Source organism: Chiloscyllium plagiosum, unplaced genomic scaffold, assembly GCF_037043375.1.
Source record: "Chiloscyllium plagiosum isolate Xiang-an unplaced genomic scaffold, Cpla_swu_hap1 HiC_scaffold_4, whole genome shotgun sequence".
Lineage (NCBI taxonomy): Eukaryota > Metazoa > Chordata > Chondrichthyes > Orectolobiformes > Hemiscylliidae > Chiloscyllium > Chiloscyllium plagiosum.
The window spans coordinates 6,579,691-6,602,844 of record NW_028270142.1 but is presented as its reverse complement, the minus strand read 5'-3'; the positions used below and the strand labels follow the sequence as shown (position 1 = coordinate 6,602,844).

At 41.2% G+C, this 23,154-nt stretch overlaps 1 protein-coding gene across 5 annotated transcripts in view; it reads left to right on the top strand.

The window, feature by feature from the left end:
• Positions 1-23,154, top strand: part of pde7a (phosphodiesterase 7A) — a 138,816-nt gene that overhangs the window by 86,700 nt on the left and 28,962 nt on the right. For 4 of the 5 annotated variants that reach the window (XM_043689281.2, XM_043689280.2, XM_043689284.2 and 1 more), the window contains 2 exons: positions 3,981-4,081; positions 9,594-9,725. In XM_043689281.2, coding sequence (XP_043545216.1) covers positions 3,981-4,081; positions 9,594-9,725 — 233 coding nt within the window. The remainder of the gene's footprint in view (positions 1-3,980; positions 4,082-9,593; positions 9,726-23,154) is intronic. The other variant, XM_087985936.1, reaches the window with a different exon arrangement.

The following is a 23,154-nucleotide window of genomic DNA, read 5'->3' as shown; positions in this document are numbered from 1 at the left end:
CTTGAAACGGTTAAAGGTGGATAAATACCCAGGACCTGATCAGGTGTACCCGAGAACTCAGTGGGAAGCTAGAGAAGTGATTACTGGACCTCTTGCTGAGATATTTGTATCATCGATAGTCACAGGTGAGATGCTGGAAGACTGGAGGTTGCCAAACATGGCGCCACTGTTTAAGAAGGGTGGTAAAGACAAGCCAGGGAACTATAGACCAGTGAGCCTGACCTCAGTGGTGGGCAGTTTGTTGGAGGGAATCCTGAGGGATAGGATGAACATGTATTTGGAAAGGCAAGGACTGATTAGGGATAGTCAACATGGCTTTGTGCGTGGGAATTCATATCTCACAAACTTGATTGAGTTTTTTGAAGAAGTAACAAAGAAGATTGATGAGGGCAGAGCTGTAGATGTGATCTATATGGGCTTCAGTAAGGCATTTGACAAGGTTCCCCATGGGAGACTGATTAGCAAGGTTAGATCTCATGGAATACAGGGAGAACTAGCCATTTAAATACAGAACTGGCTCAAAGGTAGAAGACAGAGGGTGGTGGTGGTGGAGGGTTGTTTTTCAGACTGTGACCAGTGGAGTGCCACAAGGATCGGTGCTGGGCCCTCTACTTTTTGTCAGTTACATAAATGATTTTGATGCGAGCATAAGAGGTACAGTTAGTAAGTTTGCAGATAACACCAAAATTGGAGGTGTAGTGGACAGCGAAGAAGGTTACCTCAGATTACAACAGGATCTGGACCAGATGGGCCAATGAGCTGAGAAGTGGCAGATGGAGTTTAATTCAGATAAATGCGAGGTGTTGCATTTTGGGAAAGCAAACCTTAGCAGGACTTATACACTTAATGGTAAGGTCCTAGGGAGTGTTGCTGAACAAAGAGACCTTAGAGTGCAGGTTCATAGCTCCTTGAAAGTGGAGTCACAGGTAGATAGGATAGTGAAAAAGGTGTTTGATATGCTTTCCTTTATTGGTCAGAGTATTGAGTACAGGAGTTGAGACGTCATGTTGCAGCTGTACAGGACATTGGTTAGGCCACTGTTGGAATATTGCGTGCAGTTCTGGTCTCCTTCCTATCGGAAAGATGTTGTGAAACTTGAAAGGGTTCAGAAAAGATTTACAAGGATGTTGCCAGGGTTGGAGGATTTGAGCTATCGGGAGAGGCTGAACAGGCTGGGGCTGTTTTCCCTGGAGCGTCAGAGGCTGAGGGGTGACCTAATAGGGGTTTACAAAATTATGAGGGGCATGGATAGGATATATAGACAAAGTCTTTTCCCTGGGATTTGGGAGTCCAGAACTAGAGGGCATAGGTTTATGGTGAGAGGGGAAAGATATAAAAGAGACCTAAGGGGCAGCTTATTCATGCAGAGGGTGATACGTGTATGGAACAAGCTGCCAGAGAACGTGGTGGAGGCTGGTACAATTGCAACATTTAAGAGGCATTTGGATCGGTATATGAATAGAAAGGGTTTGGAGGGATATGGGCTGGGTCCTGGCAGGTGGGACTAGATTGGGTTGGGATATCTGTTCGGCGTGGACAGGTTGGACTGAAGGGTCTGTTTCCATGCTGTACATCTCTATGACTCTATAACTCAAATGTTAACTCTGCTTCTCTTTCCACAGATGCTGCCAAATATACTGCGTTTCTCCACTACTTTCTGTTGTTGCTGACCACATAATTGGGGCAATAAAGTGACAACATTCTCTTGACCATGAAAAAAGCTATCCACAAAGATTTGGCAATCTCTGTGGCTTGAATTTTCTTGTTCCCAACATTGATTTGTATCTGGTGCTCAGGAAAAGGTGTCCAGCAATTGTGATGTCATCAAGCAAGATTGGCATCCAGTCCCATTGAAACAGTCTCATAGGAAGTGCATCAGGAAGTTAAAAGCAATTATTCTCCTTCACCTTTTATGTCATTTTATAAAGAGTGAAATAAAATTTGGGACATGTATATGGGATGAAGGTGGAAGCTCAAATAGAATGAACATCTTAAAGCAATTATGCAAATGTGGTTTTTAATATCCATAATGGGAGAAGTCTGACACTCAAGTATAAAATTAGTTTTTCAGGTTTATTGAGGATATGCAAATGTAAACTATGAACTTAATACGTTATTTAAAAACCTAACTTAATAAAATGCAATATTTTAAAATATTATTAACCTTGTACTACTACTGTTTTTATCAGTTCCATTCATTTGTAATCAATTGACAATTTCAGTAAATTCAACAATGCAGCATAGGGATAAGCACAGAGTTGCTGAGTGGTTCCTGGATTGTTGTTTAATGTGCATGTACAAGTGCAAAAGAAGCTGTCAGTTTATTATAACAGTGGTGATTGTTAACAGTTTGCTGTCATTGCTACCATAGCATCCTTACCAAAGTTCGACCTTGTCCTGATAATTTGGTTTGTAATAGTACATTGCATTAATGGACACTGAGGACTTTGTTTAATATTTTTACTTGTTGAGCTACAACAAATTGTCATAATCAAATCTGAAGGTTGAATAACTTGTTCAGAGTGCTGCATTTTAAAAACAACCCATATGCACTTAACCATGCAATATTGCAACTGATAGACAACAGATAAGTTGCCTAGAGTTATTCAGACTTAAGGGAGTTTGTTTATTGAAACTTGCACAAACAAGATATATAACTTCTGTAAAAGGTAGAAACATGTCCCCAATTTCATAATACACATAGATTGTATGGGGTGATGGTATTGAGAAAAAGACATCCACAATCCTTCAAAGGAACTCAGTACTGAGTTGGCAGTTCTTCTGGAAACAATAGTTTCATACATTTCCATTTTTTTTATACATTTGGGCATCACTTCCAAAGAGAGAAAGAGGACGTATTTTTGATGTTATTGGATGTCACTCTCTGGATCTGAACATCTCTCTTTCCTGTAATGGAAAGCATTGTTTATGTCATGGCTGCTCAGAGCAAGTGGTTTTCAACATGTAAAAATTTGATTGTTGGCCCACAATGGAGGCAATCTATTTTTACCAAGAGTTGATAATCCATTATCACAGAGCTTCCCTGTTATTCTTTGATATAGAAAGGGAAGGTTGCACTCCTGCTCGTCGTATATTGAGGCTAGAATTTAAGTCATTCTAACAATGTGTGTAGTTGAGAAGTCTTGTCCCCAGAGATTTTTGAAAATCCCATTTTAATGTCCAGGTAATTACCCCTTTGATAGCTTCCTCTGGATGTGGTAGTCAGTCCCACCATTTGGATATTCCTTTGTATATTCTTGAGAGTTTGGAACTTCAGGTGAGGTGGCTTTGTTGGCCATTGTGAAGCCCCAGAGTCCAAAACTTTCTCATTAATGATGAGATTTTAAAGATTAATAGTCCCATATTTATCATCAATGGCAAATCATAATGGAGATTGGAAAGGTATATTAATCTCAAGTTACCAATCCAAAGAATGTTACAGGATAAAGAAAGGTACAAATTTGTGAATTAAGATTTGGGAACTGGATGTCAGGAACGGGGTAATGTGTAGATGATTATTATTGGGCATGCATAAGGTGAACACAAAACAGCTGTTCCCCTTAGTCAAATGGTCACTTACAAAGGGGTATAATTTTAATGTGATCAGCATAAGGTTTAGGGTATATTTGAGGGAAAATTGTTTTTACCCAGAGGGTGGTGGAGATCTGGTATGCACCTGGGAGGGTAGTCCGTTGAGTAACCTTCCAACCTTTAAAAAGTATTTGTATGAGCTCTCAATGTCATAACATTCAAGGCGATGGGCCAGGTACTGGATAGTTGGGAACAGTAGCTTTGGCAGTATTGTCTTGATGGGCCAAAGGACTGCTTCTGTACTGAATGATTCTAAGAATTTATCAAGTATGAAAATTGATTAGCTTCAAATTTGTTAACTTAGTTTGGATATCTTTAATATTCTCATTTTTGATGATTGTAAATGATGAGATTTTTGAGAAAAGGTTAATCTTTTGTTTTCTGTGCAGTAATGGTCCAGGAGGATTACCACCGTAACAACCCTTATCACAATGCGGTACATGCTGCTGATGTAACTCAAGCCATGCATTGTTTCCTAAAGGAAACTAAGGTAAAAATAAACATATAAGCTTCAAAGAATTTGTATTTTATTTTGATACCCACTTCCATTTAATTATTAAAAATATAATTTATAAGCACATTTTCTGAAAATTCGTTTTCAACTTCATAAAAGATGTTGTATAATGTTTGTACATTTGTCTCCTTTGTCTACAGTAAAGGCAATGTCGATTGTCTTGGAAATAACTAAGTACCTTTAGAAGAATGGGGCAAAATAGAGTATAACTTTACATTGAAAGGCCTTGCAATGAATTTGGGACACGTGTATAATCAAGATAAAGTCATATGAAAATTTCTGACTTTTTTTTAAGACAGGAATTAACACGGTAAAACATATTACAAAATCATCTCTTTATGTTGGACAATGCCCACAAATATTTTTTTTTCTCCTTTTGAGCAGCATGTTACACCCTAGCCTTTGCACAATGCCTTCAGTTCTGTGCTCAAGGTGACTTCTTGTCCTGACTTTGGACTCTTTTTGCTACAATTGATTTTAAAACTCTACTTGAATTTATTATGATGTGTCAGTATCTGATTTTGAAACTTGATGGGGATGCCTGAATTAAATTAACTAGGAGAAAGTGAGGACTGCAGATGCTGGAGATCAGAGCTGAAAAATGTGTTGCTGGAAAAGCACGCAGGTCAGGCAGCATCCAAGGAGCAGGAGAATCGACGTTACGGGCATAAGCCTGAAGAAGGATCCCGAAATGTCGATTCTCCTGCTCCTTGGATGCTGCCTGACCTGCTGTGCTTTTCCAGCAACACATTTTTCATGCCTGGATTAAAGTCAGGGATATGGAGAAAACATTCTTTCTTAAATGTCATATAAGAGAGGTGGCATACAGGAGAGAGTTGAGAGAAATGGTACTGTTGCTAGGTTCATTCTTTAAAATCAATGACTGCTAAGAAGAAATGCAAAAGGAGATCCTGTGCATACCCAAAATATCTATTCATTTTAACTCGGAACATTGATCTGGATCTCTCGGTTATCCTATTACGTGCAATAGTTTATTTTCTCTAGTTGTAGGATTAGCTGAAATTGCTGCTTCCAAAAATGAGTGACACCCAATTTTAATCTATTAATAGTTTACATCTACAGTAACAGATTTCATCAGTGAGTGTGAAGCAGCTAAAGCTGAGATGAAGATATTGGGTCTACAGAGCAAAAGTATTTCAAGTGAACGTGTAGATATTGCAACTATCTTATGCAGTTAATGATCGTTGAATGGTTACCCAGCTTCTAGTATGAATTTACTTAGATTAGATTACTTACAGTGTGGAAACAGGCCCTTCGGCCCAACAAGTCCACACCGCCCCGCCGAAGCGCAACCCACCCATATCCCTACATCTACCCCTTACCTAACACTGCGGGCAATTTAGCATGGCCAATTCACCTGGCCCTGCACATCTTTGGACTGTGGGAGGAAACCGGAGCACCTGGAGGAAACCCACGCAGACACTGGGAGAACGTGCAAACTCCACACAGTCAGTCGCCTGAGGCGGGAATTGAACCTGGGTCTCTGGCGCTGTGAGGCAGCAGTGCTAACCACTGTGCCACCATGCCGCCCACCAATTTAGTTGATATAATACTTTTCGATTGATGGTAACATGAATTTGGGAAAATTTTAATGGTTTAAAATAAATCAAAGCTAAAGTAGGAACAAAACAGTCATAAATTGTGAAAAATTAGATGGAGGTGAAGAGATTTTTGTAGCTTCAGAAATAATGACCTGTAGGCTTTTGAGTTGTAATTTATGATAGGCTGAAAATGTTTTTTTTTGTGGGAAATATGAGTAAGCAATTAAAGTGTCTCCTCAACTACTCAGATTGAAGAATCTCCACTCAGATGGACAGTGGCTAAATCAAAGAGTCAAGGTACCAATCTGATGAAGTTACAAAAAGGACTGCATGCATTCAAACCAGTGGAAGCAGTATTCTATCGTCAGAACAAAATCATGCTGCAACCTGTGAAGTCTTCACACATCCAATTATAAAATGTTATGGACAATTAAGCAGCTGTAGTGAAGGCCAAGACTTGTCTAACCTTAGTATGGTGGAAGCCAGCATTTGAGCGCAAAAGGCAGTATGGAAACTATATTCAACCAGAAGTGTTGAGTGGATGATATTAGCCTCCCCTGTGTTCCCCACTTGCATAAATTAGTTTTTAAATAATTAATTCACTGTGGGTTCAGCAAAGAATATGGTCGCTGCAACTTTCCAGTTGAAGAACTGTGTCCCCAGGTTAGCTATGTTTCTAGCTAACTTGTTCCATTTTGCTTACAACTCTGGCATCCAGATGTCAAAGTGGAAAATTGCCCGGGAATACCATCGCCATTTCCTTTCCAAAAAAAAAGGAAAAACATAAACCGGTCAATTATTGCCCATCGTTCTTGTTTCAGTCATCACAAAGCGATGAAAGGTGTCGTCAACTGTGCTAAAAGGGTCATGTGGTGATGAAAAGCATGTCACTTTCTGGCCAGTTTGGATTCTGCCAGGGCCATCTGATCCTACATTTCATTGTACATATTTGTATCAAAGCTATAAAAGAGCTGGATTCCAGAGGAAAATGCTCCCTCATGCCTAGCATAAGGGAAGAATGCTTGTAGTTTTTGGAAGCTCATCATGTCAGTGCCCAGTTCCTCAGCGGAGGTCCCACGCCCAACTACCTTCAGCTTCATCAATGAATTTTCCTCCATCAGTGGATTAGAAGTGAGGATGTTTTCTGATGATCGCAGTGTTCAGTTTCATTCTCAAATCCTCGGCTGCTGCAGTGGTGCGTAGTTCACGCCTCAAGACCAAATAATATTTGGGCTTTAGTTGATAAAGTGGCTAGTAATATTTGTGCCACACGCACTGACCATCTCCAAAAAGATAAAATCTCACTACCTTTTCTTTATTATTACTGTCATTACCTAATTCCCCACTACCAACATCATTGAAGTTTCAGGTCATGGTAACCCAAATAGAGGAACCGCAACAATACTGTGGCTGATGGACTGCAACGGAGGTTGAGTATTTTGCAGTGAGTAACTTGTATCCTGACTTCCCAATGCATTTACACTAACTGACAAGGCCCAAGTCAGAAGTGTGAAAGAACAGTGTCTTAGATGTGTGCTGCTTTAATAATACACAAGAAGCGCAACACTGTACAGGAAAAGAAAACCTGCTTAATTCATGTCTTGTTCACCACTTGAAACATGCCCTCCATTGGCTGAAGCATGTTCCATAAACCAGATGCACTGAAGTAGCTTTGCAAAGCTTCTTCCATATCATCACCCAACTCTATGTCGAAAATGAAAATTACATTCCTTCCCAACGTGTAAGTGACTTAATAGATGGGTAATATTACCACTTTAGGAGGCATATGGAAATCCACTACTGCTGTAAGAAACTAGGGTGTAGAAATCTGGTTTAATTTCTGACTCATTATATTTCAAAATTACCTAAATTAATATACTTTGAACCAGAGCATCTTCTCCATTTGTGAGAAAACTGTGGTCCATAACAAAACAAGAGGAGCTTTTATTAGTGACCAGAAACTGCCTTGAAATCCCAAATGGTTGACAATCCTAAAAACAACCCATCTGGTGTCATGGCTCACTTGCTCCCCGGCCCATAGATATAAACAGATGCTAAAGAAGGACTGCACAAATACTTCCACTAGAATAATCTTCTTTTACTTATCCACCATAATCATCTACCCAAAAGAACAAAGAAATTAAGTGCATGGGGCAACATCAACCTGCAGGTTCCCCTCCAAGGCACACACATCTGGACTTAGAAACTGTTGCTGTCCATTTATCATTGCCAGGTCAAAATCCTGGAATACTCTCTCTAATGGCATTGTCACAGTGCCTAAATTTCGCAGGCAGCTGCAGTGAAACACAACTTTTGCAAGGCAGTTAAGAAACCATCCACATACACGAGGCCATAAGACATAGCAAAAATTAGGCATTTGGCCCATCGCATCTAACCTTCCTTCCCATCCCTCGACTCCCTTCCCCTCCCTTCCTTCCAGCTATGAACTAGATTCATTCCTCCCATTGACCAACCAGGACAAACCTTCTACCTGTGTTTACCTATTCCCCTCTCCGTCCCCTGGTGCCTGCAGTTTCCTTTACACCTACCCCCAGTCCTGAAGAAAGGTTACATTCGAAATGTTGACACCTCCACCACCTGATGCTACCTGGCTTGCTGTGTTCTTTCAGCCTCCTGCTGGTCTACCTTGGATTCCAGAATGTGCAGTTTTTTTGTACCTTGCCATGAGTTTTTTTTGAAAAGGTAATACTTTTACACTGCCTTAAATGCTCTAATTGTGATTCTTAAAAAAAAAAGAAAAATCATGTGGAAGAAACATGGGATTAACAGCCAAGAGATTTTTTAAAATTTAAAAATTGCCAGTATTTATATTGAGGGAATGAGAGTACATACAAACTAAGCTTTCAGGATCTGTAGAGTCATACAGCACAGAAATAAACCATTTGGTCCAACTCATGTCAACCAGGTTTCTTAAATGAACTAGCCCTATTTGTCTGTTTTTTTTTGTCCATAACCCACTAAACCTTTCCACTCTATGTACCTGTCTGTATGTTGCAAGTATTCCTACCTCTCCAACTTCCTCTGGCAGCTTATTCCATTTATGCACCACCCTCTATGAAAAAAGTTGCCCTTCAGGTCCATTTTAAATTTGACCCCTCTCAAATGCCCTTCAGTTTATGACTCCCTTATCTTGGGGGGAAAAAAGATTCTGACTATTCACCCACCAGGGTCCCAGGTTCAATTCCAGCCTTGAGCGACTGTTTGTGTGGAGTTTGCGCATTCTCCCCGTGTCTGCTAGGGTTTCCTCCGGGTGCTCTGGTTTCCTCCCACAGTCCAAAGATGTGTAGGTCAGGTGAATTGGCCATGCTAAATTGCCCATAGTATTAGGTGCATTAGTCAGAGGGAAATGGGTCTGGGTGGGTTACTTTTCGAAGGGTTTGTGTAGACTGGTTGGGCCGAAGGGCCTGTTTCCACACTATAAGGAATCTAATCTTATCCATGCCCTTCATGATTTTCTAAATCTCTATAAGGCCACTGCTCAGTCTCCCACGCTCCAGGGAAAAAAGTGCCAGCCTATCTAGCCTCTCCCTATCACTCAAAGCTGTCAAAACTTCACCTACCCCTGAATTTAACAGCCCTGACTTATGATCTGTTTAGTCAGAAATTATAGTGACTTTGCACCCTTCATATATCTTAATTGAAAATCTGTGATGTGGTACTGGTTTAGTAAAATTTATGGAGGTGTCTGGTAAATCTGACTGAAAAGCTCTGATTCTGCCAGACATTAACGGAAACGTTGGTGAACACTGATGTTCACACTGTTTGCGAGTTCCAGTCTGTTATAATACTAAGCAGTGGGTTATGCTTAGTATTTATCAAAAGAAAAACAATTTGGAATGTGCAGTTTAGACTTGTTTAAGTCATTTTTGTTGAAATGTGTGATACCCTCCTTTTTTTCCTTGAAGATTGCCACCTCTTTTTCTCCATGGGATGTTCTACTGGGTTTGCTGGCAGCTATGACACATGATATGGATCACCCTGGTGTTAACCAACCTTTCCTCATTAAAACTAATCATTACCTAGCAAGTTTATATAAGGTAAGTGATCAGATTTGAAATGCATTAAGGACTTCATTGATTTGTTATTAAAGGAAGAAAGTTTACAAATTGAATTAATTCTGCTGAGTTAAAAAAACATGAATTAGTCAAGTAAGTTTTAGGAACATAGAGCATAGAAGAATACAGCGCAGTACAGGCCCTTTGGCCCTCGATGTTGCGCCGATCCAAGCCCACCTAACCTATACTAACCCACTATCCTCCATATACCTATCCAATGCCCGCTTAAATGCCCATAAAGAGGGAGAGTCCACCACTGCTACTGGCAGGGCATTCCATGAACTTATGACTCGCTGAGTGAAGAACCTACCCCTAACTTCAGTCCTATATCTACCCCCCCTTAATTTAAAGCTATGCCCCCTTGTAATACCCGACTCCATACGCGGGAAAAGGTTCACACTGTCAACCCTATCTAACCCCCTAATCATCTTGTACACCTCAATCAAGTCACCCCTAAACCTTCTTTTCTCTAATGAAAACAGCCCCAAGTGTCTCAGTCTTTCCTCATACGATCTTCCTTCCGTACCAGGCAACATCCTGGTAAACCTCCTCTGCACCCGTTCCAGTGCCTCCACATCCTTCCTATAGTATGGCGACCAAAACTGCGCACAATATTCCAGATGCGGCCGCACCAGAGTCTTATACAACTGCATCATGACCTCAGGACTCCGGAACTCAATTCCTCTACCAATAAAAGCCAGTATGCCATATGCCTTCCTCACCGCACTATTTACCTGGGTGGCAACTTTCAGAGATCTGTGTACATGGACACCAAGATCCCTCTGCTCATCCACACTACCAAGTATCCGACCATTAGCCCAGTACCCCATTTTTTTGTTATTCTTCCCAAAGTGAATCACCTCACACTTAGCTACATTGAATTCCATTTGCCACCTTTCTGCCCAGCTCTGCAGCTTCTCTATATCCTGCTGTAACCTGCCACATCCTTCCTCACTGTCAACAACTCCTCCGACTTTCGTATCATCCGCAAACTTGCTCACCCAACCTTCTAACCCCTCTTCCAGGTCATTTATAAAAATGACAAACAGAAATGGTCCCAAAACAGATCCTTGCGGAACACCGCTAGTGACGGCACTCCATGAAGAAACTTTGCCATCAACTACTACCCTCTGTCTTCTTCCATCCAGCCAATTCCTAATCCAAACCTCCAACTCACCCTCAATGCCATATCTCCGTATTTTCTGCAGTAGCCTACCATGGGGAACCTTATCAAACGCCTTACTAAAATCCATATATACCACATCTACCGCTTTCCCCTCGTCAACCTCCTTCGTCACCTTTTCAAAGAATTCAATAAGGTTTGTGAGGCACGACCTGCCCTTCACAAAACCATGCTGACTATCCTTGATCACATTATTCCTATCCAGATGTGCATAAATCCTATCCCTTACAATTCTCTCTAAGACTTTGCCCTCAACAGAAGTGAGACTCACCGGCCTATAGTTACTAGGGTTATCCCTACTCCCCTTTTTGAACAAGGGAACCACATTTGCTATCCTCCAGTCTTCTGGCACTACTCCTGTAGACAAAGAGGACATAAAAATCAAGGCCAATGGCTCTGCAATCTCCTCCCTTGCTTCCCAGAGAATCCTAGGATAAATGCCATCAGGCCCAGGGGACTTATTTATTTTCACCTTTTCCAGGATTTCCAACACCTCTTCTCTACATACCTCAAAGCCATCCATTCTACTTATTTGTGACTCAGTATTCACATCGACGACAATGCCCTGTTCCTGAGTAAATACTGAAGAAAAGTATTCATTCAGTGTCTCCCCAATCTCTTCCGCCTCCACACGCAACTTCCCACTACTATCCTTGACTGGACCTATTCCTACCCTAGTCATTCTTTTATTCCTAACATACCTATAGAAAGCCTTAGGGTTTTCCCTAATCCTACCGACTAAGGACCTTTCATGTCCCCTCCTTGCTGCTCTTAGCTCTCTCTTCAGGTCCTTCCTGGCTACCCTATAACTCTCAATCGCCCCAATTGAACCTTCACGTCTCATCTTGAGATAGGCCGCCCTCTTCCATTTAACAAGGGATTCCAATTCCTTATTAAACCACGGCTCCCTCGCACGACCCTTTCCTCCCTGCCTGACAGGTACATAATTATCAAGGACACTCAATAGTTGCTCCTTGAACAAGCTCCACATATCATTTACACTCTTGCCTTGGAGTCTACTTTTCCAAGCCACACATCCTAAGTCATGCCTCACCGCATCATAATTTCCCTGACCCCAGCTATAACTCTTGCCCTGTAGTACACACTTATCCCTCTCCATCACGAGAGTAAAAATCACCGAATTATGGTCACTATCCCCAAAGTGCTCACCTACCTCTAATTCTAACACCTGGCCTGGTTCGTTACCCAGAACCAAATCCAGTATGGCCTCACCTCTTGTTGGCCTGTCTACATATTGTGTCAGGAAACTCTCCTGCACACATTGAACATTATAACTAAATTAAATTCTTTGTTTATTGTTTAAGAGCTGAAATTGCTTTTAATTCTGAGTTTTAAATGCAATTGTTTTTTGTAGAGATGTTTGTGGCTTTTATGTCATTTTTAAGAAGTTGCATTTATTCTATTAGCTGTCACGTTCTAAAGAATTCATGCAGTGCCTTAACACTTCAATGCCTTATGGCCTGTTGCATTTTAAAAATTTTGTTCCTGGAATGAGGGCATTGGCATCCCTGATAATCCTGGAAAAGGTGATGGTAAACTGCCTTCCTGAGCTACTGTAGTCCTTTGGATGTCAGGACACCCACAATGCTGTTGAGAAGAATTTTTACCCAACACCATTGGACGATCTATGATATAGTTTCAAGTCAAGATGATGTGTGGCTTGGAGAGGGGCTTGGAGGTGATGGTGCTCCCATGTATCTGCTGCCCTTACCCTTCCAGGTGGTCAAAGTTAGAAGTCACATGACACCAGGTTATAGTCCAAAGGTTTATTTGAGGTCTCACGTGCTTTTGGTGTGACTGGATGAAGGAGCAGCGCTCCAAAAGCATGTGAGACTTCAAATAAACCTGTTGCAGTATAGACTGGGGTCATGTGACTTCTGTCCACCTCAGTCCAACACTGGCACCTCCACATCAGGTGGTGGAGGACATTGATTTGCAATGTTTTGTGTAAGGAGTCTGAGTTTCTACACTCACCTTTCTGCTGCCACTGTATGTCTTGGTTAAGGCAGTAATTTTTGAAGGTGGTGGATGGGGTGCTAATTAAGTAGACTACTTTGTGCTGGAGGGTGTCAAGCTTCTGGGGTCTTGTTGGAGTTGTATTCATCCAGGAAAGTGGAGAGTATTCTGGCTTGTAAGTGGATGGGCAGGCATTGGGGAGACACCAGGTGAGTTACTCACCATAGAGTTTCTAGCTTCTGACCTGCTCTTATATGTACAATGGTAAAATGGCTGGTCCAGTTCAGTTTCTGGTCAATAGTAACCCGCAGCATATTGATAATGGATGAGTCAACAACAGTAGTGCCATTGAATATAATGGGTGATGGTTAGGTTCGCTCCTTCGAGATGGTCTTGCCTGGCTATTGTGTGGTGCGAATGTCACTTGACACTAACCATTGTCTTACTGATTTGGACATGGACTATCAAGAGTCACAAATATTGTTCAACGACCAGCAAACCCCCCACTTCTGACTTTAGATGGAGGTGTTGTGGGAATTAAATAAGATTTTATGAAAAGAGATTCCAACAGTAGTACCGTGACATCTGACAAATTAATACTCTAAGGCATGAGTTTTGAACACCATGAAAATTACATTAGAAATAAACTGGAGAGCAATCTTGTACATCCTAAGCCATGTATCAGCCTTGAGAGCAAACTAGAGATTATAAACAGATTCCTGTTGACCGGATAACTGAAAGACATGGGATCGAAGATGTCTGTTTGTGTACAGTTCATTCTTGTGCAACAATAAAAGCATTAAAAGATTGATGATTTTCTGTATTCGACAGTCAGATAGAGTTGTCAGATTAACAGACAAAATTCTACTTAGCCAGTCTATGAATGAGTTTGTTTGTTTGTTTGAACAACACAAAGTTAACTTGCAAACCTGAGTCCTCTTGTGATCTATGTGAGGAGAATTAATCACAGGAGAGGACAAGCCATTGAAGCAGCTAAAGGTCATTGGCACCAGGACACTGTCCTGAGGAACTCCTGCAACAATTTCCTGGAGCTGAGATGAATGACCTCCAACAACTACAAGCATTTTTCTTTGTGCCAGGTGTGACTTAGATAAGTGGAGAGCTTTTATCCCCAAATTGGCTCCATTTTTACTAGGGTTCCTCATTGCCACACTCTATTAGATGCTGCCATTTTGCTAATGTTGGACAGCAGGTCGATATGGTGGTAGCTTGCCAGCTTGAATTTGTCCTTGTTTTATACCTGGCCCATTTCCAAATTGTAGCTGTACAAGAACAGCTTGGTTAGGGGCACAGTTCTGGGGCACACATCTTCAACACAATCAGTACATTGTCGTCAGAGTTCATTTGTCTTTGCATTATCCAGTATTTTCAGCCATTTCTTGATTTCAACTGGAATGATTTGAGTTGGTTGAAGACTAACCTGGGGACCTCTGGAGGAGGCTGAGATGGATCATCATTTTGCAGTTCCGGCTGAAGGTGGATACATCTATGTTAACCTGGAGTTTTGCACATGTGCTAGGCTAAGCTCCTCCACCATTGAAGTTAGGGAAGTTTTTAGACCAGCATCCTCCTGTTAGTTCAATTGTCCATCTGCAACTAAATTTGGCAGGTTTGCAGAACTTCGATCCTGATTAATTGGTTATAGGGTCATTTAGCCTTGCCTAATATGTTTTGCTTCTGCTATTTGGCATGCAAGTAGTCTTGCATTGTTGCTTCATCAAGTTGACATCTCCTTAGCTGTGCCTGGTGATGATCGTGGCATGTCTTCCTACACTCTTCATTGAACTAGGGTTGATCTCCTTATTTTGGTTATGGTAGATTTGGGGGTATACTGGGTGAAAGGCTTATAAATTGTAGTTGAGTACAATTCTGCTGATGTCCCATGTGCCTTTTGCTGCGTTTTGAATTACTATATCTGTCCCATTTAGCATGATAGTACCATATGACATGATGAAGAGTAGCCTCATTGTGAAGGTGAGATTTAGTTTGTGGTCATTCCAACCAGTGCTGTCTTATGTGGACACTTATTTGTACTAGATTAGTTCAGCAGCTTTAGGATTCTATCAACTTGGTCAATGCTAGTGCCACTGAGCCAATCTTAGTGTTAGACATTCAGGTCCCCATTAGAGTACATCTGTGTACTTGTTACCCAGTTTTGATTTAATACTGTGAGACTCTAGGTCAGTTCCCTCCCTGTTGTATACCACTGAACTGAGTTGCAATATTTGGTGGTGTTGTCCTGCCTGTGAATATGACTAAATCAGACTTGACCAATCTGTGCGACAGTTCTCCCAATTTTAACACAAGCTCCAGATGTTAGTGAGGAGGACTTTGCAGGGTCAATAAGCCGGATTTGCCACTGTCCTTTCCGGTTTCTAAATCCATTCGGTTTCATTCCTTTCTTTAGACTTCGTAGCGGTTTTGATACAATTGAGTGGCTTGCTAGGCCATCTCAGAGAGGGCATTTAAAAGTCAACCACATTGCTGTGGGATTGGAGTCACATGGAGTCCAGGTAAGGTCAGTAGATTTCCTTCCCTAAAGGAAAATAGTGAACCCGATTGGTTACATGGTTACCATCAGACTAACCTTTAATTCCAGATTTTTATTGATTGCAGATCTCACCATCTTCCATTGGGGATTCAAACCCATGTCCCCATAAGATTATCTTGGGATTCTGAATTACTAGTCCAGTGACAATGCCACAATGCCACTGTCTCTCACGTAGCTCATCTTAGAACACAGTCTATCATGCTCAGAAAAACTATTGGTAACTTTAAACATAGACTGTATTGAGTATGGAATTTTCAGAAAGTGCCTTTTACTTAAAGCTGGACATTGAAAAAAACTGCAAAAATAGTTGCAAAGGGTCAGAACACTTTTTAAATCTCTCTACAGACTACCTCATGTCGCCATTAAGATTCTGATTGATCAACCTTATGTGGCATGCCATCCAAATCATGGCCTTGCAGAGCCACTGTGTCTGAAAGCCAGCAAACCATAATTAGGTGTGAAGTACCACCATGCTGCTTCCATTGTTTAACAATAGCTTTGAATTTTAAATTGTTCTGGGCAGACATAGTCATATTGATCATGTGATCCAAACTGGCGACAAATTATAAATTTTATTAGCAGAGAACAGGTAGAAACCAGTGAATTTGGGGGCTCAGTCCTGCAGATAAAAGAACAGAACTTTGCCAAATGACCAGCATTCAAGCAGCGAGAGGAATAATTACTTTTCATCTCCACAGAAACTTGTCCATAATCTCATATGGAAATCCAAACACTTCCAGCTTCTATCATTTTGCAAAGAACCACAAGAGAACCCAACCAGACCCTGCATTTTGAATATCTTTAAAGGTCTGAAATTTGAACATAATTTCTTTCTTGCAATCTTGCTAATAACCTGAACGCGTGCTTCGTCTGTAGAGTCCGTCTTTTTTTATTCATATATGATGCTTGGTCTGATCTTAAACATCGCCAAGATGCAGGTTCTCCATTAACCTTTCCTGGGCCACTTAACCATCTCCGTATCATTGTTGGAGACAGGGTGGCTCGGAAGAATGTGCAGCAAATCCTGTATCTCAGCAGCCAGCTCTTCCAAAGGTAGAAATCAAAAAAGAAGTTTTGCACTGAGTTGACTGTACCAGTGCTGCTGCCTTCAAGCTACTGCAATGTGTCTCTGACAACAGGAATTGTTGGAAGTCAACAAAGGTCCCAGTCTATAGGCTGTGGTGTTCACTACTCTTCCCCCACTGTAGCAAAATACAGATTGTCAACCACCATCACGTTATTATCCTTGAGAACTTCTTCCAGTGAAGCTTACATTGAAACCTGTGCATCAGATCAGGAATAACCTGAACCTTCTTCATGAAACTATGTCTACCAATATTGAAGCCCTGCTCCTGGGGAACTGCCTCCAATGGACTGACTGGTGTCATCCAAACTCCATCTCCCTTGGCAACTTTTCCTGTCCCAGCTTTTTGCTGGCCAATGTTCAAAGCGTGGCTTAAAGTAAAAGTAAGAAGAAATACTCCCGGGTTTCTCTAAAGCATTGAGTTGTTGACACCACTGACTAGGTGGAGAAAGCTGCTGACTCGCTTGGGATGGGACCTCCCAGTCGGTTAAGGTGCAAGCCACTTCAAGATTGAGTGACCCTGACTACAAAGTGAAACAATGGCATTGGAGAAGGGAGAAGGTAGCTAATCTGGGTTTATGAATTCCATTTTCCCAGCATGTCCTGGTTGCAGGAAAACCTGTAACCAAAAACACACACTTTCATTATTATGCAGACTTCATAGCCTGGCAAACGTCATATTTGACTCCAAGAGATCTGCCAATGATCCCTCTGTCTGTGTGTGTGGCAAGAATATATTTTATCATATTGATATTTATTCGCAAATTCAAAAATGCAATCTTTCTCTCTGGTTTAAACTTATCCGAGAGTCTACTTCATGTAACTCTAGACAGTGTTTTATCTCGTGAAATGTCCATGCATATAGCTGAGATGAGGAAAAACAGGAAAGTTTTGATTTCATATGATTTCATATGTTGGCAATCATTATGTACACAGGATCAGTCCACATCTCATGATTTAAAGCATCTGTCATTCAGGTTTTGGTACTGTTGATTCTCAGTTCTACTTACTACTCTTTCTTCTAAGACCACATGATGTCATTTTGTTGTGGGTTTAATGCATTTGCAATCAAGATGTTGATTTAATAGAAGAGCCTGTGGCTTTTCATTGTGAATATATAATGGAAATCCTTGTTAGGGAAAACAGCTTCCCTGATGGTCTTTTTCTCACCATCTCACCATTTATTATCAATTTCATCTTGAAAAGGTTGAAATGATTCACTCTGCCATGGTCCTGCTGATTAAAAATGTTAGTTTTCCATGCACAGTTTTTACAGTTACTGATGCCAAACATCTGGCCCAATCTTCTTGGGGTACTTATACTATCTTGGGAGTACCATAGAATTTTCAATGAGATGAGCTTGCATGATCATTTCAGTCATCTCCTTTATGCCTAGCTGCATGGTTTGTTTGGTAACAGTGCCTCTGATGATGAAATGCCAGAAGATAGTAGCATATAAAATGGCAATAAATAAACAATAGAACAGCTTTATCTGTTCCTTTTTACTTTGCAAAATACATTTGCTATTTTACAACAGGCAGATTTGTCAACCTGTTCAAATAGGTTAAAGCAGGATTATCAATTTACCAATCATGAAGGATTAGATTACACAATATATTAATCATGCCTTTCTTTGGGCTCAGATCCAGCTCATGCGTTAGAATCAAAACCTTCAAACTATGTGTTGTGTAATTAATTTGGTTTGTCTCAACACAGCACTTGATGGGCACAAAACTGCTCATCACTATTCACTGTAAGTGAATAATCAATCTCTTTCATGAGATGCTGCTGAAATGAGCTTTAATCTGGTTCTAATTAGGATATACCTGATTGAGCAGTGCCCAATGCTAACATTGTCAAAAATGCTAAATGCTAAATTCATGATTTATCCCTTGATGAACACAAAAGTTAGAGAAAAAAATCTGAGCAGTCACTCTCTCGAGTGTGTGTTCAAAGGAAATTTGTATTTTTGAGCCATCTCTCAATGAGGATGTTGTGTTTTGATGAATGGCATGGTATCACATGGTCCACTGTTCCTCTATTGCGTTTCCATTCTTTGAGTTTAAGCAATCATTCTGCCCTGGCTATTCAACCACAGAGGAGTGATGCGTGAGATTTGCATTGTGTTTCAGGTTAATGACCCGGGAGGAGCATATTCCAGAAGCATTTCCTAAATCCTGTTAATTTGTGTGACAGGAGGAGGGAGGGTTGTACTTGGGTAAGAACAGTTTGTGTTGGAAGGTGTGGTGGAATGTACAGCTGAGGGCAGAAAGGAAGTAACATAATCTTCCTTTAAAAACTTACTTCGTGGGATCAGCAGCCTACGTTTTCTCAGCAGCAGCGGGAGCAGTGCAAGCGAGGACTGGGGCTGCCGGGAAGGTAAATTCCTCTTTGAAAACTTATCTTGTGATAGGTGGAGCGTACACTGAGCAGGAGCGGACACAAGACTGCTGAGTAAGTGAGGTAATATATTTGGGCGGTTGTTTTACTCGAAACTACTTAGGTAATATCTTCCACCCATCCTCTTCTAACCAAAAAAAAGGTTCTGTGCCGATTCGGTAAGGTTACTAGTTCTTTCAGTAGTCTCTTTGGGAATTCAGAACAGTGGGAATGGATGTTAGGGTAGTTGCATGTGCCTCCTGTAGGATATGGGAGATAAGGGTCACCATTAGTATCCCCATTGACTTCACCTATGGGGTGTGTACCCAACTCCAGCTCCTCGGAAACCGCTTTAGGGAACTGGAGCTGGATGAACTTTGGATCATTCGAGAGGCAGAGAGGATAATAGAGGGGAGTTACAGGGCGGTAAACTCACCTCATGTACAGGAAAAAGGTAGCTGGGTTACAGTCAGGAGACCGAAAGGGAACAGGCAGATAGTTTAGGGATCCCCTGTGGCTGTTCCAGTCAATATACCGTTTTGGATACTGTTGGGGGCATTGGGGGGTGAACAACCTACTGGGGGGAAATCATAGTGGCCAGGTCTCTGGCACTGAGCCTGGCTTTATGGCTCAGAAAGGAAGGGGAGAGAATAGAAAAGCGCCAGTGGTAGGGGACTCAGTAGTTATAGGAAGGACAGGAGATTCTATGGCCGTGAACGGGACTCCCGGAAGGTATGTTTCCTCCCAGGTGGCAGGGTCCAGGATGTCTCTGAGTCTACGAAATTTTGAAGGGGGAGGATGAGCAGCCAGAAGTCGTGGTGCACATTGGCACCAATGACATAGCCAGGAAAAGGGATGAGGATCTAAAAAATGATATCAGGGAGTTAGGTTGGAAGCTTAAAAAAAAACAGGACGAGCAGAGTAGTAATCTCAGGCTTACCGCTGGTGCCACATGATAGTGAGGTGAGGAATGGGAGTGAGTGCAGCTCAACATGTGGCTACAGGACTGGTGCTAGAGGGAGGAAGGGCTTTAGATACGTGAATCATTGGGCGGAAGATTTTGCTAGAGCACTTAAGGAGGATTTAAACTAGTTTGACAGGGGGATGGAAATTGGAGCTACAGATCAGAGGAGAAGGTAGTTCAACGGGCAGAATTAGAATTCAAAGTCTGTCAGGAAGGATACACAGTTGATCGGGCAAAGGGATGGGTCAAAGTGTGTCTGTTTCAACGCATGACTTGAGGTGCTGGTGTTGGACTGAGGTCGACAAAGTTAAAAATCCCACAACATCGGGTTATAGTCCAACAAGTTTATTTGGAAGCACTAGCTTTCGGAATGCCTCTACTCCTTCAGGTGGTTATGGAGGTTAAGATCATGCTCACAGAATTTATAGCCAAGGGAGTCCAGTGTCATGGAGGTGTAATACAGTAAACAATCTTAGATTAAAGCTTTCATCTTTTATAATGGGATATGCTGGTTTCTGTTCTTTGACATGTAAATCCCAGAACTTCTTTTAAATTCTCAAGATAGCTCCAAGTTCTCAAGTAACACCATTACACGAGGGATCACCCCTCCATGTATGTGGCGTGTATTCATGTGGCTCAGCCAATGTGGTCTATCTCATATTGTGTCCAGTTCTGGTCACCTCATTATAGGAAGGATGTAAATGCTTTAGAGAGGGTGCAGAGAAGACTTACCAGGATGTTGCCTGAATTGGAGGGTTTGTCTTATGAAGAGAGGTTAAGTGAGCTGGGGCTTTTTAAACTGGAGAGAAGAAGGAAGAGAGGTGACTTGATAGAAATGTACAAGGTAATGAGAGGCATAGGTAGAGGAGATAGCCAGAGACTTTTCCCCAGGGCTGAGATGGCTGTCATGAGGGGTCAAAATTTTAAGGTGATTGGAGGAAGTTATAGGGGAGATGTCAGAGGTAAGTTCTTTACGCAGAGAATGGTGGGTGCATGGAATGTACTGCCAGCGGTAGTAAGTCAGAGACATTAGGGACATTAAAGTGACCACTGGACAAGCACATGGACGACAGTAAATTGAGGCATGTGTAAGTTAGGTTGATAAGATAAATGCTCAGCACAAAATCGTGGGCCGAAGGGACTGTGCTGTACTGTTGTATATTCTATAAGTTCGTGCATAAGGCAGTAACAAAAGTTTGTAGAATCTTGTTGTACTGAAGCAGACTGTTTGACCTATTGTATCCGTTTGAAAGAACTATCTAATCTATTTGACCTTTCTCTTTAATCCTGCAAGTCCATTAGTGTTCTTTTTCAGTTTATTTCATTCTTGAGGATAATGTGAGAAGTGATTTTCAATGTTCGGATGAAACTGCAAGTTGAGTGTGACCACAAGTTACTACTTGCCATGAAGCTGACGAAGAAAATAGGTTTATTTTAAGTTCTCCAAAACAGATCATTTTAAAAGGGCATCTTTGTCATTAGCCCTCTTTCAATTTGAAGTTGAATTTGAGTTATGCAACTTTTCATGTTGCTTTGGATCAGAGTTTCAGAATTACATGTGATTTCTGATACAAGACTAACAGGTCAAAAGATGCACAGTATATGTTGTGACCAGCTGGGAGAGGGTGGAATGGATTTCTTATCATCTTCATTTGATTGTGACAAGTGTTTTTAAAGTTGAAAAAAATGAACTTGTCAATCCAGTGAATGGTTGTAAGGAATTAGCTGCACTGCTTGTCTTGAGTTCTTAACAAAGTAAGGCATCAAGGTTATGCATAGTTTGATAGAGAACTGTATTATGTGTATTCTGTTCTTGCAACAAATTACAGTTTTAAAAATAGAGGTAGATAAATTTGGCCAAATGCAGTCAGGAAAAATAAAAGCTAGTCCAATTTGTGTCTGACACTCTGGTCTGATTGTTGGATGTTTGGACTTTCAGTTCTCATTTTGAGATGATGTTTTAACAATATGGTTGGAATGTCCCTTTTTTATTCTGGAAACGTTCAGATGTTTCCTGTAGAATTCCTTGTTTGCTTGGTGAGAAGTAGTCACAGTTCACAACTCAGCAATCAGTACTCAAGGCTCAGCTGTTAAACTGAAGGGTCCTTCTGCTTGCCCAAGTTCAAATATTCTCTCACATCCTGATTGGTAGATATGGAGATGTCTTAAAAAAATCCTTCTTCTTTTCCAAAAGAGAGCTTGACAAGCTCACGTTTGTACACATTTCATGATCTGGGGTGATTAGTTTGAATGTATTATTATATATTCTGTATCTCTGTTTTTGACAATGTAGGAAGAAAGCTTATTACACTTCCCCAGGAGTTTATTGTCTCTGATCATCAGAGGTTCTGTGATTCCATGAAATGGAATGTCGTTCAAATAATGATACAGATTGATGCACATAAAAATGTCAATGTCCCTTTATTTCAGTGAAATGTTCTCAGCTGAAATTGACTTTTTTTTTAAAGAAGTCTGCAAAGTGTATCCATCTGATGATATTCAGACTGAATATTAAATATGCCACATCATCATTAGATTAGATTACCTACTGTATGGAAACAGGCCCTTCGGCCCAACAAGTCCACACCGAACCTCTGAAGAGCAATATACCCAGACCCGTTCCCTTAACACTATATTTCCCCTTGAATAATGCACCTGACAATTTAGCATTGCCAATTCATAGCATGGATTGTGGAGGGAACCCACAACAGGGAGAACGTGCAAACTCCATACAGTCGCTCGAGGTGGGAATCGAACCTGGGTCTCTGGCGCTGTGAGGCAGCAGTGCTAACCACTGAGCCACCGTGCCGCCCCTATCGCACGGTGCCATCCAATCATGGTTGGATTGTGTTGTTTTACTTCCCAAGTTCTCTTTAAGAACTACAAAAATAATTTATTCAGTGTTGTATATGTAGATCATAGTGTGTAAATACTTTGGATAGAGAGAGTTGACCAAGGTACGTTTTTATTTGTATGTCTGTGCATTAGCCTTTTCTTTAATACCTTCCTTAATTCTGTCAGAACATCTAAAGTGATGATGTGCAACGTATAGAGCTACTTTTAATAGCAACACTCCATCCTGTTTAGAACTATGTCCCTGTTTCTTCATTGTTGCAAGGTCCCTGGATCACCCTACACCCCAAGGATTGCAGGTGTTCAAGAAAGCAAATTACCACCACTTTTTCTCCAGGGTAATAAATGCTAGCTTGGCCAGTGATGCTCACATTTCATGAACAAACTTAAATAAGCAAA